At 34.5% G+C, this 16,371-nt stretch overlaps 1 protein-coding gene across 1 annotated transcript; it reads right to left on the bottom strand.

Moving 5' to 3' along the window:
- Positions 1 to 7,670: 7,670 nt before the first annotated feature.
- LOC123535763 (glycoprotein 3-alpha-L-fucosyltransferase A-like) lies at positions 7,671 to 12,325 on the bottom strand. The gene is made up of 2 exons (XM_045318513.1): positions 11,286 to 12,325; positions 7,671 to 8,135 (listed from the first exon to the last, which is right to left on the bottom strand). The coding sequence occupies exons 1-2, from the start codon at positions 12,323 to 12,325 to the stop codon at positions 7,763 to 7,765; spliced, it is 1,413 nt and encodes a 470-aa protein (XP_045174448.1). The 3' UTR covers positions 7,671 to 7,762.
- Positions 12,326 to 16,371: the final 4,046 nt, after the last annotated feature.

Genomic DNA, 16,371 nt, shown 5'->3' with positions numbered 1-16,371 from the left:
TAACCCAAGGACTTCAGTCAAAAGCATTAATATAATGTTATTATATTATACAGATAATGATAATACTTTTTTATTATTCTAAGTATTCCACACTCAGATGGTTTGAAAAATATGGTATCATAATGTTAATATATAGATCTTTTCCAAGAAACTCATAACTGGTTTTGACTTATATACTATGGGACCATGTTTTACACAATTATACATGTAGTTTTGGTAAGAGTCTTGACGAACATCATCTTCAGACACCGACAAACTGGCATTTTTCGTATGTCGTTCTTAAAGACCGGAGAAATTTTATGGGACTTGAATGTATTCCAAATTTCCAGCCAACGATTACTGTCCCAAAGTGCTACAGTCATTTTACTGTTAAGGGAGAGAGAAGATCTGTATGTTGAAAGGACCACTGAAACTGTATAAATTGTGACAATGTGAGCTTGTGTTTTCTTAATACTGAAAGTGCTATACTACATGTAATACTTTAAGTTGATAGATATTTTGATTGTGGTGCAATAAGATTGTTTTATTTGTACTGTCATGTAATTATTTTTCCAAAACTATTTAATAATTACATCAGCAAAAGATTTATTGAATTGAGAATTCAACTACATGATATAATGATGATGATGAGTTAAATTTGATTATACTCATCAGTGTTACAATAATCTGGGATAGTATCGAGTTATAAAGTAATTCACTTATTTTCTATTTTATATGCCCATGAAACTGGACATATTATGTAATCAACTGTGGTGGCTGATCATCAGTTATGGTTGTCCGCTGTCTTTCTTGAGCAGTTTTTATCCAGAATTCACCAGACCTGGTCATAATGTTTATGGGCATAATAATCTTGGCCAGGGACAATAAACCAGCAGGACTGTCTTGGCGACTCTGCAGGTTTGGCCCTTGAATAACTAAAGATCTTGAAAATTAAGAGTGTCCACCCTTCAGTTTGAGTAATTTGTGTCCAGTGTTCACCAAATTTGGTCAAAACATTTTTGATATAATATCTAGTAAGCCTAGTTCTATACCAAACTGGATCCTCTACATCTTTCTGAAGTTATGGTTCTTGAGTTAAGCAAAATTGAGAAAATTGACAGTGTATGCTCTCTTACATGAGCAGTTCTTATCCAGTGTTCACCAAACTGGGCAACAGTGTTTATAGGCACAATATTACTGCCATGTTAGATAACCAGCTGGATTGTTTCAGTGGCTTTGGAGTTCTTGCCCTTGAATTATTAAAATTTGTGAAAATTGACTACAACTTGAGTAGTTGTTACATGGTACATAAATACAATGTATCTCATATATTTGATAACCAGCTGGGTACTCCTAGTCAGTCATGAGTTATGGCTATTGAATAACATAAAATTACAAAAAATCTGTGTCCCCTCTCTAACTTCCAACTTAAGCAGTTCTTATTCATTGTTCACAAACTCTGACAGAATGATTACGGGCCTTACATCATGGCCAAATTTGATAACCAGCTGGATTGTCTCTGAGTTATGGTCTTTGAATTACTAAAAATTGTTAAAATTGACACTGTGCGCTCTCTTACTTAAGCAATTCTTCAATGTTTACCAAATTTAGAATGTTCATGGGCATACTCTCTTGGTCAGGTACGATAACCAGCCAGATAGTCTGTGTTGCTCTGGAGTTCTAGCCTCTTTGTATTAGTCTAAATTGAGAAAATTGACAACTAGTCAACTAGTCTGCTCAATAAGTAAACTAATTTAAATATCAAAAGTAATTTGCTTCGACATGCTTATATAATTGTGAAAGTATGACACTTTTCTTGTCCTATGGTAGTACATTCTAGTTGTTCAAAATTGTTGCTTAATAGCTTTTTATAGTAAGTTTGTTTAATGAGACAAAATATGCAAGGTGTTAAAATATACTTTATTCTGTTTAAATGGGTGTGTGACCAGATTTACAAAATTTTGAAAGCATTGAAAGTTGTTAGTTATCGAATAAACATTGATATCTTAGTAATATTTATGTATAAAGCACATATTAGCTTTAAAACATGTAAAAAAGTTATTTACTGTGGTAGTCACCATGCTAATAATGAGGTAAAATAGTGACAAAAATATCTAAACATAGTCGTAAAAGTATGATTAAATGATAATGAATTCTGATTTTTGGCTAACCTGGGCCTGAAGTGCTTGGGTCAAACTATTGTGATCACTCGCCATCTTTTTATATCGTCAGTCTGTTATCAGTCCACACTTTTCTTCAAACAACATCTCCTCTAAAATCATCTGGTGGAATTTGATGAAACTTAGTCTTGATGTTCCTCAGATGGTCCTTTACCAAAGTTATTAAAATAATTCTTTCCTTAAATAACCCTGGTTTCCATGTCATTGAGACAATTTTTTTAAAACTCTTCGTTTTCAAAACTGCAAGGCCAGAGCTTAGATATTTGGAATATAGCATTAGCTAGTACTTTTCTACTAAATTGTATCATACTCCTGGAGACAAAATTGGCCCCACTGTGGGCTTCACTAAGATAGACTTACATAATTATGAAAAACTTTAAAAGGCCTACACTTTAGCATGTAGCATTGGATAGAAGTTCTCTACTAAGTTTGTATTTGGCATGCAGCATTGTGTGTTGGTCTTCTGCCAACTTTGTTCAAATGATGCGCCTAGGATCAAAGTTGGCCCAGCACCAGGGTTTACTTTTTTTTCTTATACTTATTCAGGAAAAAACAACAAATTTGGTAGAGGACCACTATGCAATGCTGCAAGCAAAATAATTATCTAAGTTCATGGACTCAAGATTTAGACAAGGATTGTTCTTAAATAAATAGTTTTCAAATACAATGCTCCTTGACAGGGCCGAATTTGCTCAAATCATGCCCCTGTGGTAAAAATTGTGTGTGTCACTTGTTTTACATAGACTAATATACGAAAGACTTTACAAAATCTTCTTTTCTAAAACCTATTTGACATGTAGTGCTGTGTAGAAGTCTGCTACCAAGTCTGTTGAATCATATATCCATTTGAGTCAGGTGAGCAATAAAGGACCGTCACAGCCCTCTTATTGATAATTTTTGCATATTGATACTCATTTTATAATAATTTGATATTGCGATGTACACCTGGTGGCTAGTCTTTTTAAAAGAATACAGTTTATGTACTTACTCGTTCAGCTTGTGATTTATTTATCATATATTTAATATTGGTACAATTTTGTAATATAAAACTGTCATGTGTAAAATAAATATTTTTCATGAAATATAAAATTTTGTTTTACTTGCAATCATCTTGGTAAAGTTACACCCTGTGATAAATTATGGATGTCAAAAGTTCAAAATTTGGGCTAAGCATTTCCTTATAATAATAATAATTACAATAATGATAATAATAATAAATTCTTTTGTTTAAAGCATGTAAAACTCATGAAGTTTTATAGAAATCTATTTTCAGTGAGACCCTCTAACTAACACAAAACATTTTACACATACAAATAAAAATGTCACAGTCATTCCACAGAGCAGTCTTGTAAATGAAGATAAATGCGTAATAACATAGTGATCGAGTCTCTACATTGAGTTAATTAAAAAAGAAAGTTTTTAAGTAAATATTTAAATGAATTTACTGTGCTAGCATTTCTAATTCAGTATGGTTTGTCTTTCCAATTTTTTACAGCCATAAAAGAAAACGAATGTTTAAGAACATTAATTTTAGGTGGAAGGTGCTGTGGATCAAAATTTATTTTAGAATGAAGGCCAAAGTATGTATTGTCGCAAATTTCAATTGTGTTACAAATATAAGAAGGTGAAGTTTGTTTAAAACTTTATATACCAAAACACCAATGTTGTATTTAATCCTGTTTAGGAATGGTATCCATTTGAGTTCACCGAAGAGAGTACTGGATGATGTCTGGAAGGATGCTTTCAACATAAGTCGAGTTGCCCTCTTTTTGAATTTCAAAGATTTTTTGTATATTTACTTTAGAGCAGATCCCCATATAGATGATGGTAGTCAAAAATTGGTAAAATGTATGAGTTATAAAACTTATTCTTCATATCAGCATTTAGATATTCTGTAAAATAGATACTAGTATAGTTTAGAGTGCATTTTTTTTCACACACCTGTTTTAGCTCAGCGGTGAGCTATTAGTATAGGTGGATGGTCCAGCGTCCATCATCCTACTGAAACTTCTTCTCCTCTGAAACTACTGGTCAGAATTACACCAAACTTGGTCAGTAGCATCCTGGCATGGACTTCTATCACGTTTATTCAAATGGTTCACCTTGGCCTCTTTTAGGGGCTGCTAGAGCTAAAAATTAAAAAAAAAAAACAAAAAAAACCTTTAAAGCACTTCTTCTCATGAACCGCTAGATGGGTCTTCATCAAACTTGGTCTGTAGCATCATTATAAAGATATATCCCAATTTTGTTCAAATGGGGACACTTGGCCTCTTTTTATTTAAGGGTCTCTAGAGTAAAATTAGAAATACCTTTAAACAACTTCTTTTCATGAACTGCAAGATGGGTCTCCATCAAACTTGGTCTGTAGCATCATTATAAAGACATCTCCCAATTTTGTTCAAATGGGGGCACTTGGCCTCTTTTTATGCTCCCGAAGGGAGGCATATTAGTTTTCAACTGTCCGTTCGTTCGTTTGTTCGTTAGTTTGTCACAACGTTAACTTTTTGCATGAAGGCACTGTACTCGAGAACCACTGCACCCAGGACCTTCAAACTTCACATGCTAATAGTACTTATTGAGTACACGACCCCTATTGACTTTGGGGTCACCAGGTCAGAGGTCAAAGTCACCAGGTCAAAGGTCAAGGCGCTGCGGGGGCATTTGTTACCATTAGTGACAGCACTTGTTATTTAAGGGTCTCTAGAGCTAAAATTAGAAATACCTTTAAACAACTTCTTTTCATGAACCGCAAGATGGATCTCCATCAAACTTGGTCTGTAGCATCTTTATAAGGTCCTTTCCTAAATTTGTTCAAATGGGGGCACTCGACCCATTTTTGGGACTACTAGAGCTAAATATAGAAAAACCTTTAAAAGACTTTTCATGAACTGCTCGATGGATCTTCATTAAACTTGGCCTGTAGCATCATTAAAAGGTCCTCTCCCATTTTTTTTTTTGAACGGGAGAAATAAACCCCATTAAGGCCTAAAATTAGAAATACCTTTAACCGATTTCTTCTCATGAACAGCTTGATGGATCTTTATCTAACTTGGTCTGTAGGATCATTGCAAAGTCCTCTCTCAAATTTATTCAAATTGGTGGAGGGCAGTTGGCCCCTTTTAGGGGCTACTAGGGCTAAGTTATCGACCACTTCTCATGAACCACTCAGTGGATCTTCATCAAACTTTGTCTGTATCCTCTCCAAAATTTGTTCACTTGGGGGTGGGGGGGCTAGTGTTAAAAATAGAAATGCCTGGCTTCTTCTCATGAACCACTTGATGGATCTTCGTCAAACTTGGCTTGTAGCATCATTATAAGGTCCTTTAACAAATTTGTTCAGTTGGAAACACTTGGCCCCTTCAAGGGACTGCTAGAGTTAAAAATAGAAATACCTTTAAATAATTGCTTTTCACGAACTTCCTGTTGGATCTTCATCAAACCTTGCCTAGAGCATCATTATAATGTGCTTTACCATGTTTCTTCAATTGGGGACACTTGGCCTCTAAAAGGGGCTTAAAGTAGAAATACCTTTAGAGTTCTTCTTCTCATGAACCGCTTGATGGATCTTCATCAAACTTGGCCCCGTGTGGTTCTGGGACGATGTGTGTATGAAAAGAATTGGAACCACTGCCTTACCCTTGCATGATCGTAAGAGGCGACTAATAGGGTCTTAACACTTGGTTTTGCTGTAACTCTGTGATTCCAGCAGGTATGCAAATTTTGATTCCATACCTCATGTTTTTATTTCGATGTAAATGAGATGTGAAACCAAAATTTGTGGTCCTGTTTGGCGCCATATAACCTATACTGTGTTGGTGCGCCGTAAAACCCAAAATAAATAAATAAGTCATCAAACTTGGTCTGTAACATCATTATAAGGTCTTATGCCAAATTGGTTCCAATTGGGATGAATTGGCCCTGTTTGTGGCCACTAGAGTTAAAATAGGAATACCCTGAAATGATTTCCTCTGACAGTTATGCGGGTTTTTTTTATCAATATAAACACCTAACAATTTTTGTCATGATACATTTTGAATACAGTTATCATTTGGAGTTAAAATTATGTTTCCTATTTTATTTAATTTCTTGTTGGTACCAATTAACATACTAGTTACTTATTCGGATTTAGAGCCATATTGTTAGACGTGCACCAATTATCAACTTTAATAATATCAATTTGCAATTTTCTTTCACCTACATGCATCGTAGAATCATCAGCATACATGTTTTCGACAACCAATGGAAGATCGTTTATATATATATATAAAAGAGAAGGGGCCATGCTTAGATCCTTGTGGAACGCCACTTTTTAGATTTAATATCATTATTTGGACATATTGAGTTCGATTCTTTAGGTAGGAATCAAACCAGCACAATGAAAGTTCGCTAAAATGATACAGATATGATCCACTTTGTCTAAAGCTTTATGGAGATCTAGGAATACACTACAAACTATTTTTCCTGAGTCAATGTCCTTCGCCCATTAGTAAGGGCCGTTTGGCAAGAACTCATTTTTCTGAAGCCAGACTGGGTGGTGTGTAGTACATGTATGTTACTTGTGTTGAAGAAATTATGCAGCTGAGTAGCAATATGTCTTTCAACTACCTAAGCTGGAAACGGTGATGGACCGAAACACTATGTATAGGACAGTTTACACCAAATAGGAAAAGATATCTCAGTGCTACATGTGAGTAAGTCCAAAATGTATTTCCATGCTGTTGATAGAACATTGAATAATGAGTGGGAGTAGTTCTAGACCACATTCATCGTTAATTCTTTGTTTTAGTTTTATTCATCGAGCAAATGTCTACATACGCGTAATGTCTGAACAGTAAATTTCATGGGAACATTGTCAGAGGATGTTGTTTAATTTCAAAACAGATTATTTTCTTTTATGTAACATTTCAATATTGTTTTTATTTTTGATGGGATGACATGTTTATACTAACTGGCTATATATAGTTCTCATATCATTAAAATACATATACTCTAAAGTACTGAAAAAGAGGTCTCAAGATTTAATTGTTTATCGGAAATAAAGAATGAACTTATTATAATCTTCTAAATTTCTAAAATGGAATGGTCTATCATTCAGTTGGACAGTACCTTTTATTATTCGAAGGGGTGTTCAAGGAAAATTTACTGACTGAAAAGCGAACAGTGCAGACCATGATCAGACTGCACGGATGTGCAGGCTGATCTTGGTCTGCACTGGTGGCAAAGGCAGAATCACTTGCCGCTAGCAGGCTAAATGTTAAGATCAACTGTCCCCCATCTCTGATTCATGTGGGGAAATTTGTTAGTTACTTAAAGAGAATGTGTGAGTAATCCTGGAACACTGGTTTCGTTAAGTGACCTCCGTATCAAGATGAAAGGTGAACAATAAACAAGCAAGGTGAAATTTATTACAACAAATGGTTTTAATAATAAAAAAACAACAACAAATATTTGTTAAGACAGAAAACTACATAGCTTCAATGATACACTTTTATAATAACGGTCGTGAATTAATGTGTCATAGATATACAGTCATGAATATTGTTTTTCAATAAAGTATGACACTTTTTTGCACGTGATATTGTCCAAGTGATTTTTATGAAACGTCAATGATGATATTTTTTATAGTAATCCGATATATAGGGTACTCTCCGAGTATGTTGACCCCATTTATCGCGTCCTATGCATACATCTCGGCCCCTCCACCATTCTTCTATATTCCCGTAATTTGTGTGTGCACGTGATGTGTCGTGCAACATGGCGCACACGCGACACCAGAAATACGTGTTGATAAAGCTACCTGTACCTTTCCATTTAAAGTACTCGTTATAAATATCGTCATTTTGGTCTAAATCATTTAAATATTCTGCAAGTTCTCGAGGGCTTGTGTACTCATCGACGTGTATGAAGGAATAATGTGGAGCGACTCGTCGGTAGTCCTCGGGGGCGGCACCCATCACAATTGGAATGACGTCATGTCTGAAATTCATTGAAAATAAAAAAAAAATGAGAAAACTTCAAACACAATTTTGATTCAGAAAACAATTATGATAAAAACTCTGCAACAGAATATTCCTATAAAAAAGCAAAGTAACGTTTAGTAACGTTACCGGGGTACTATAGAATTGGACGAAAGCTTGACAAAACAGACTCTGTGTACTTTATGTTTTCGCAATTAATTACTATCTTTAATAATCAAGGGAAATCACGTAATTGTTATTTGAGTAATGGCTATCGAGACAGGTTAATTACTCAATTTTTAGATCATCACCAATCATTTGTTGTTTACACCTTTGCTGGTCTGATCAGTATTGATGTGGCATTTTTGATGAAAGTCGATATTGGCATTTGATGTTTATCACTTATAAATAGTCTGGATTTTGACAAAAAAAAATACCTATATAAAAGTGCAACAGGAATTATATATTCATTTTCAAACAAGAAATCCACAATGTCTTACTTGAGAGTATCATACGATAAATGCGGACGCCGGGAAATAATATCCAGTTTCAAGCCGACAAAGACAGCATGCGAAGCAACACCCACACTTACAGAGAAACGCCGCGAGCTGAGAGATACAGAAATAAAGTTTCAGAAAGCTTCTCGTCAGTTGTCGCACCTGAACAAACGTCTATCTGACATGAGCTGCAGATACAACAAGGCAAGGGGAGACAACTTTAGAAGTTTTCGCTACAATCTGAAATTGAAGTTATCTGTCTTAGAAGGCGTCAGAAGCATGTACTATAACTACGTCTACGAGAAAGCTGAAGATATCAACATGCTGCGTCATGACGTCCGTTTCTGGGTGGAAGAAAGCAGCGAGTCTGAATACGAAACCGAGGATGAGGAGTGAAGTAAAAAAGATTTACTTAACAGCCCTTTTCAGAGCTAATCTGGTTCAATATACAGAACCAACAAATGTCTCGAAAGAAATATTTTCGTCAGATTTGTCTTAGTCATATTTTCCCCTATTGACGAGTGTTTATGCATTTTTTATAAACCGAACTTTCCAACATTAAAACAATGTTCCACAGCAGAAGACATGTACAGTAACAGTTTCACTTATTATTAAGTTAATTTTGCTATTTTTTTCATTGATTTGATTTAAAATGATATTTCTTTCAATCACGATATAACGAACTTAAGTATTTGCTTAAGCATCTATACAAGATCATATCTTTTTGGGAGTCGGTAGATATACTCCAAATGTTGCAGTTTCGGGTGAAATGGGATGGGTGCCTCCAGAAATCCGGCAATGGAAGTCCATTTCTTTGTATTGGGCACGACTATCAACCATGCATGATCATAGAATAAATAAACGTGTTGCACTATGGGCTAAGTCTTTAGCATGTAGATCGTGTAAAAATTGGTATTTTATTGTCACAAACATGTTTAATACAAACGGTCTACAGCAATATATTGATATCGAGTCTGCAATACCGAAACAAACTTTGTTAAATAAAATTGTCAATGTATTATATGACAAATTTAAAGTAGATTGGTTTCAGTCTCTGAAAAGTGTCACTGGTCCTTCTGGTCGGGGCAGGAATAAGTTGCGTACTTATCGCCTTTTTAAAGACGATTTTAGTACGGAATCTTATTGCCAACTTATTATGTCACCGTATCATCGTGCTGCATTTAGTAAATTTCGATGTGGTGTCGCAGCTTTACGTATCGAAACCGGACGTTACGAAGGTCTGGAAGTACGTGACCGGAAATGTCCCTTTTGTGACAATATTGCAGATGAGAGTCATGCCATGCTTGATTGTTATCTGTATGATGATTTAAGACAGTCATTATTTGATAAAGCTGTAAGTGTAAATTATGACTTTCTTTCTATGTCTAAAATAGATCAATTAGTATTTCTATTCACAACCCCATTGATGATTAGAAATTGTGCCAAAAACCTGCTACAGTATTTTAAGACGACGTCTTTTATATATTTGTAAATAATGCATTTTCCTCTCTTTTAGCTATGTATTCATTTTATATGCTTCTAAGAAGTTGTTGCTAATCAATTCATCTACGATCTGATCGGGGTGATATTTGATTTTCTAAACAGTTTCTTAAATGCGCAGTAGTGCTTATTTTGAAATTCAGTGTTTTATCCAAATTATTTTAATTTTGTTTTACTGATAGATTAGCAACTGCTCCTTAGGTTTAATCTGTAATATATATTTGTAATATATAACACTATTATGAACGATGGTTTTACCTATGAGATATGTGAAATGAGAGAAATATAAAAGTCTCTTATATTTCTAAATCAGAATGGTTATATACGTATGTTTGACATGTACATATCTATTTTTTCTGTTCACTTGCAGACTTAACAAAAAACAAATGTTTTGGTAAATACGTATTTAGAAATTGTTTTGTTTCACAGTATAACGAAGTGTTTATTGCGCATAAATTTACTACAGATATTATTATTAGTGTTTTAATCAGTTACTGAAGTACTGCCTATTTGTTTTTAAATGTTTAAATTTCCGAAATTGTTAATTCAGAATAAATTATGATTTTCTATTTCAGTTACACGTCAACATATAAGCGTTTTATTTGACTGAAACGACCCACAATTAGTCTTTTTTTTTTTTTTTTTTTTAAAAATTGTTGTCCGTTATTGTAAAACAAAAATGTAAAATTGTGTTAAGGCAGTGTGCAGCGTTATAGCGCTTTAAGAAACATATTTAAATATTTTAACTTTACAATAACCTAAAAAAATGTTAACTTAAGTAATACCGATATATGAGTTTGGATATTTCACAGATGTTGCGAAGAGTTTTAATACGGCGATGCGTGCCGCATTAAGGAATCGCAGTAAAAAAGCAAGGTGCAAAAAGTTAACCTGATCTTAACATCATTTGAGCCGCGCCAGAACAAAACCAACATAGTGGCTTTGCGACCAGCATGGATCCAGACCAGCCTGCGCATCCGCGCAGTCTGGTCACGATCCATGCTGTTCGCGAACAGTTTCTCCAATTCCAATAGGCTTTAAAAGCGAACAGCATGGAGCCTGACCAGACTGCGGGGATGCGCAGGCTGGTCTGGATCCATGCTGATATCAAACCCACTATGTTGGTTTTCTCATGGCACGGCTCAAAATTTTAGCTTTTGTATTGTACTTACTGTAAACCAGTGAAGAAGAATTTCTCAGTTATATAGTCTCTGCAGTTGGAGTTCTCAAAAGAAAGATAAAATTTGTATTCTTTATTTAACATTTCTGAGCAGGAATTCTGTCCGCGCGGACACTTTTTGTCGCCACACTTCCCGAAAATGTCAACTTGTATATATTTTGACAATTCTTCTGCATACTCGAGTCTAGTGTTGGTTGCCCGACAGTTTGAAACGAACCATGCAACTTTTTTGGTTTTTCCAGCCGCGTAGTTTTTAGTCAATTTAGGTTGAATATGGGGCACAGTTCTATTGTACTTGACAAATTTTTCGTATGGTGCCACTATATCGGAATCGCGTCTGTAAGATGCTGTCCAGTTAAAGTGACCATTGAACCTACGTAAACTTGGTGTGAAATATGGAGCTTCTAGAAGATACAGGATCCAAACTTGACCTGGTGGTCGTCGGTACCACGGGAATCGCGGATTTTGACGGAAAAGAACGGCATCTGCCGACGAGGCGTATCGTCTGTTGTCGGTAAGTTGGCAGTGGCTGATGGGACACTTCTGTTCCAGGAACGTCTGCCTCCCCGCCTTCACACCCCAATCTTTATAACCATTATATAACAAGATTGTCTTCACAGGTATTGAGGTTGTACTAGTGTCTATCGATACTGGTCTATAATTCAGTTGTTTCTCTATGCGGTCATCCTCGTAATTCTCTAACTCCGGCCACAGCCCCGGCAGTTTCGGTGGAGGCGACGTCGTTTTCGTTTTATCACTGTGACCGTACGTCATAGGTGCCTCAAGATAGTTCCGTGGCGTCACTTCTGAAGGTGGTTTGGAAGTATTACCTATGCTCGAATTGTTTTTATACCCTAACAGAATATATTTGGATTCAGGGTGAGAACTATGATCCGGGGATAATTCTAAAACGAAATTCTCGTTTGCGTCTTCTACCCAGACATTGACGTAAAAGTTTAAAGATATTAATGACACGAAGCAGGTTAACACAATATACGACCTAACAGCACGTACCAAATTCCGAATATCCATTACTTCAATTTTATAGAATAAATCTAATTCTGAACTAAATCCACAATTATTGCCAGAAACGGTTTGTAACTGCAGAATGTCTTATATCTCTAAAAATAGAATCCGCATTTTATTGGCAGTTATTTTCCTAAATACATAATGTTAACATGTACAAAAGTTAAGACAATAAAATGAATTAAAGTGTATCAACTAAATGAGTAGTAAAGTTTTTCTGTTATTGAAATTATCATAAAATAATGTAATATACCTAAAGATTTTAATTTTCTGTCACCAACTTCCTGAAAAATTGTGTGTATTGCATGTGATATGACCGTTGGTCAGTGGCCGGGAGCAAGCGGCTGTCAACCATTTTTCCTTGTTCATATCTAAATTATATTGAGGAACTGTTAAACTGTTCAAATTACCTGCAAGTGATGTATACTGTCAACCTTGAAACTGTATAACTGTTGTTTATTAAATATACATTGAATAAATATTAATTTTGGTATAGTTTAATTGGGACACATAAATAAAGCAAGAAACTTTCATAGTAATATTACGGGAAGTTTCCATAACTGTCACAACCTTGACAGGAAATAGCAAGAAAAAGACATTTGAAATAAGAATTTTCCTTAATTTAAAATGTCACAACAAAAAAACGATTCCGACCATTTTTTTTTATAAAGCTGGAAGCCGAAAAGTCCTCGTATACGACTTTCAAAACGTCCTAGTTAATACATTCGGCAAAACATTAATGTGAAAATAACGTAAAAAATCAGAAAATCAGAAATATATATGTGAATAAGATGTTGAATGATCTTTGTCTCTCTGAAAAAAAAAAAAAAAAAAAAAAGAGTCAAAAAAATGATAAAAAATGCAGTTGCAGCTCTGTTAATTAAGATATTTTGACTGAGAGTTAGAAAAATCTTGACGTATTTACAGATCGTGATCTTTGTATCTATTTGTTTATTTTATTTATCTTATTTTGTTTGATCATAGACCACCCGGATGTTGACGTATTCAAGCCAAGAATGGGAAGCACAAACTACTTGTATTATTCACTATCTCACAGACTGAATGAATGACAGTTTAACAGCTTCATTATCATTGAAGATGTGACGACCTTACAAAATAATTTGACAAAAAAAAAGAATGTGTGATTAAATTGTTTTTGGTAATTTAGAACTGATATTAGTGATGAAAAAAAAGAGAGTAAAAAATAAAGTATTGAAGAAGTAATAATATTGAGGGCGGCCATGTAGAAGAATGCAGATGTCGGGAGTGACTAGGGCCGGATGCATGCCTAATCAGTACCTAAGGAAAATTTCTTTCGCCTCGGTTTTTCAATAAAAAGGTGAACTGCAAAAATATAATTCATTAACCTTGTCTTTTACTGTCACAATAACGAAGAGAATAGACTTTTAGAGTAAGGAGAAAAAACTGCCAAATTCATGTATAAGTAATGGATGTAGGTTGTCGTAATAGTTCATTTGAAGAAGTTTTATGTTATCTGAATGAAGAGATTATCGGCGAGTTAATTGCATTTGGTTCTATGGCGGATGTGAAGTATCTGTATATGCAAGCCGCTATGTAAAGCGCCTCTGAACGTGTTTGTCATGAAAAGTAACTCAAAGTCGCACTCCCGGGTTCCTTAGACAATTCTGAAGAAAATATTTCTTTCGAGATATTTGTTTGTTCTGTAATGAACCAGATTAGCTCTGAAAAGGGCTGTTAAGTAAGTCTTTTTAACTTCACTCCTCATCCTCGGTTTCGTATTCAGACTCGCTGCTTTCTTCCACCCAGAAACGGACGTCACGACGCAGCATGTTGATATCTTCAGCTTTCTCGTAGACGTAGTTATAGTAAATGCTTCGGACGCCTTCTAAGACAGATAACTTCAATTTAAGATTGTAGCGAAAACTTCTAAAGTTGTCTCCCTTTGCCTTGTTGTATCTGCAGCTCATGTCATAGAGATGGTACCTTAAAGATTCAATTTCATCTTTACGTATTTTTTACAGAGTGAAATGATAGCTAAATGCACCAAATTACTAAACATATTTCTGGTTTTCCTCCTCTCCATGTAAAAATAGAAATATCTGATATTTAAAAAATGGCTTTCTAAAAATATCTGAAGCAAAATGGACAACTCTTGTATTGACCGTTTTTCAATGGTTTTAGGACATCCCCAATTATGGTCTGTATTAAAAGTCTCCACATCTACATAAATTCAATAGAATATAGTGTAAGTTTAGTCTATTTTTAACACTTTGAAAGAGCCTATACTGAACTTCCTTTTGTCTTTTAATAAAGTAAAAATCCAAGACTAGCCAAGAGTCTAAAACTAATGAAAAAATCTGAGTGAAAGAGAATGACATGCTCTTTATTATAAGCTTACCAAAACCATACCAAAAATGTACCTGAAAGAAGATATTAAAGATTTTATAATGTAAACAAACGCCTACACCATTTTGCCATCAATATTTTTCATTCATGAAAGCACTCAATTCAGGTGATAACAGTTGATATATTATAAATGAGAGGCCCTAACGAAATCTTTTTTTCAGATTGTGTAAGCAGTTTAAGTTGTAAATTAATGTTGATATCTGAAGTTACCCGCTTACCTTGTTTACAAGAATAAATAAACACCTTGTAGTTTTTTAAGGGTAGTTGACCAGTAACGAAAATCATCAAAGTAATCTCCATAATATTATGTTTTTTCAGCATTTATTCGATTTTCATGGAAAACAATGATCGTGAGAGTTCCATCCAGAAAATGTTGAATTGCTAAAGATAGATTGCAGAGTCATTACCTATCAGTTACCTTAAAATGTTGTACTTACAACCACTACCTTAAAATGTTGTGATTTCATTTGATGATAATGACTTTTTGTGTTACATTATTTGCAACAAAGTACACCTGATAAGTATGAGAAAATTCTTCAAAATGACTAAAACATAAGAAACAATTCCAAAGTGATCGGTTGAAATGACAAATATAACCAGTCTGGCTACGTTTTTACACAAACGTGATACCAATTTAACTTTTTTTGTAATTTTTCATTGTTGGATATATACATTTTATGTTTTCAAAATTTAGTATGTAAATTTATGTAAGCCAATGTATCATCATTGGGAACAATAAATAACTTTGTCTTAAAGATCAAATCTTAATAACGTTTGTTAATGTCGTAAAATTTCTTTAATGGAATTTATGCATTACTGTACTTCATTTTCATGCACTACAAACTTTCTATCAGGGTCTTACTACAACTTATAAAATAACTGTCAGTGTAAGCCATGAGAAAAGTGTGCATATTGTATATTGAATACAATAAGATTTAAACAAATGTAGGTCATATTTTGTCTGCCTGATCAGTTGTTGTTAAAAGGACCTATTTGATTTTTCTTTCACTTTTGACCAATGTTTTATGTTGGCTTCAGTTTATTGGTCAATTCAGAATTGTTCCCCTTAGATTTTCTTGGGTAGGTACCATCTTTACATGTCAGATAGAAGCTTATTCAGGTGCGACAACTGACGAGAAGCTTTCTGGAACTTTATTTCTGTATCTCTCAGCTCGCGGCGTTTCTCTGTAAGTGTGGGTGTTGCTTCGCATGCTGTCTTTGTCGGCTTGAAACTGGATATTATTTCCCGGCGTCCGCATTTATCGTATGATACTCTCAAGTAAGACATGGTGGATTTCTAGTTTGAAAATGAATATATCGTACTTTTGCTGTACTTATATATATATGTACAGAACCGAACAAAATCGAAACTATTCCGAAGTGATAAACATCAAATGCCAATATCGGCCTTCATCAAAAATGTCACAATCAACACTGATCAGTCTAGCAAAGGTGCTAACAACAAATGATCGCTGACGATCAGGAAATCGAGTAATTGACCTGTCTCGAGTCATTACTCAAATATGATGGATGGATAACTTTTGTAATTACCCGCTAATTATCGAAACACAACATTGTGTATTGAAAAGAAATGTTTAACGAACTATATTTGATTGTACAATTTGATAGCACAATGAAAAATACTTCGTTAAAACTATTAAATA

Source organism: Mercenaria mercenaria, chromosome 17, assembly GCF_021730395.1.
Source record: "Mercenaria mercenaria strain notata chromosome 17, MADL_Memer_1, whole genome shotgun sequence".
NCBI classification, from domain to species: Eukaryota; Metazoa; Mollusca; class Bivalvia; order Venerida; family Veneridae; genus Mercenaria; species Mercenaria mercenaria.
The sequence above is the reverse complement of the archived record's forward strand: the minus strand, read 5'-3'. Positions and strand labels throughout refer to the sequence as shown.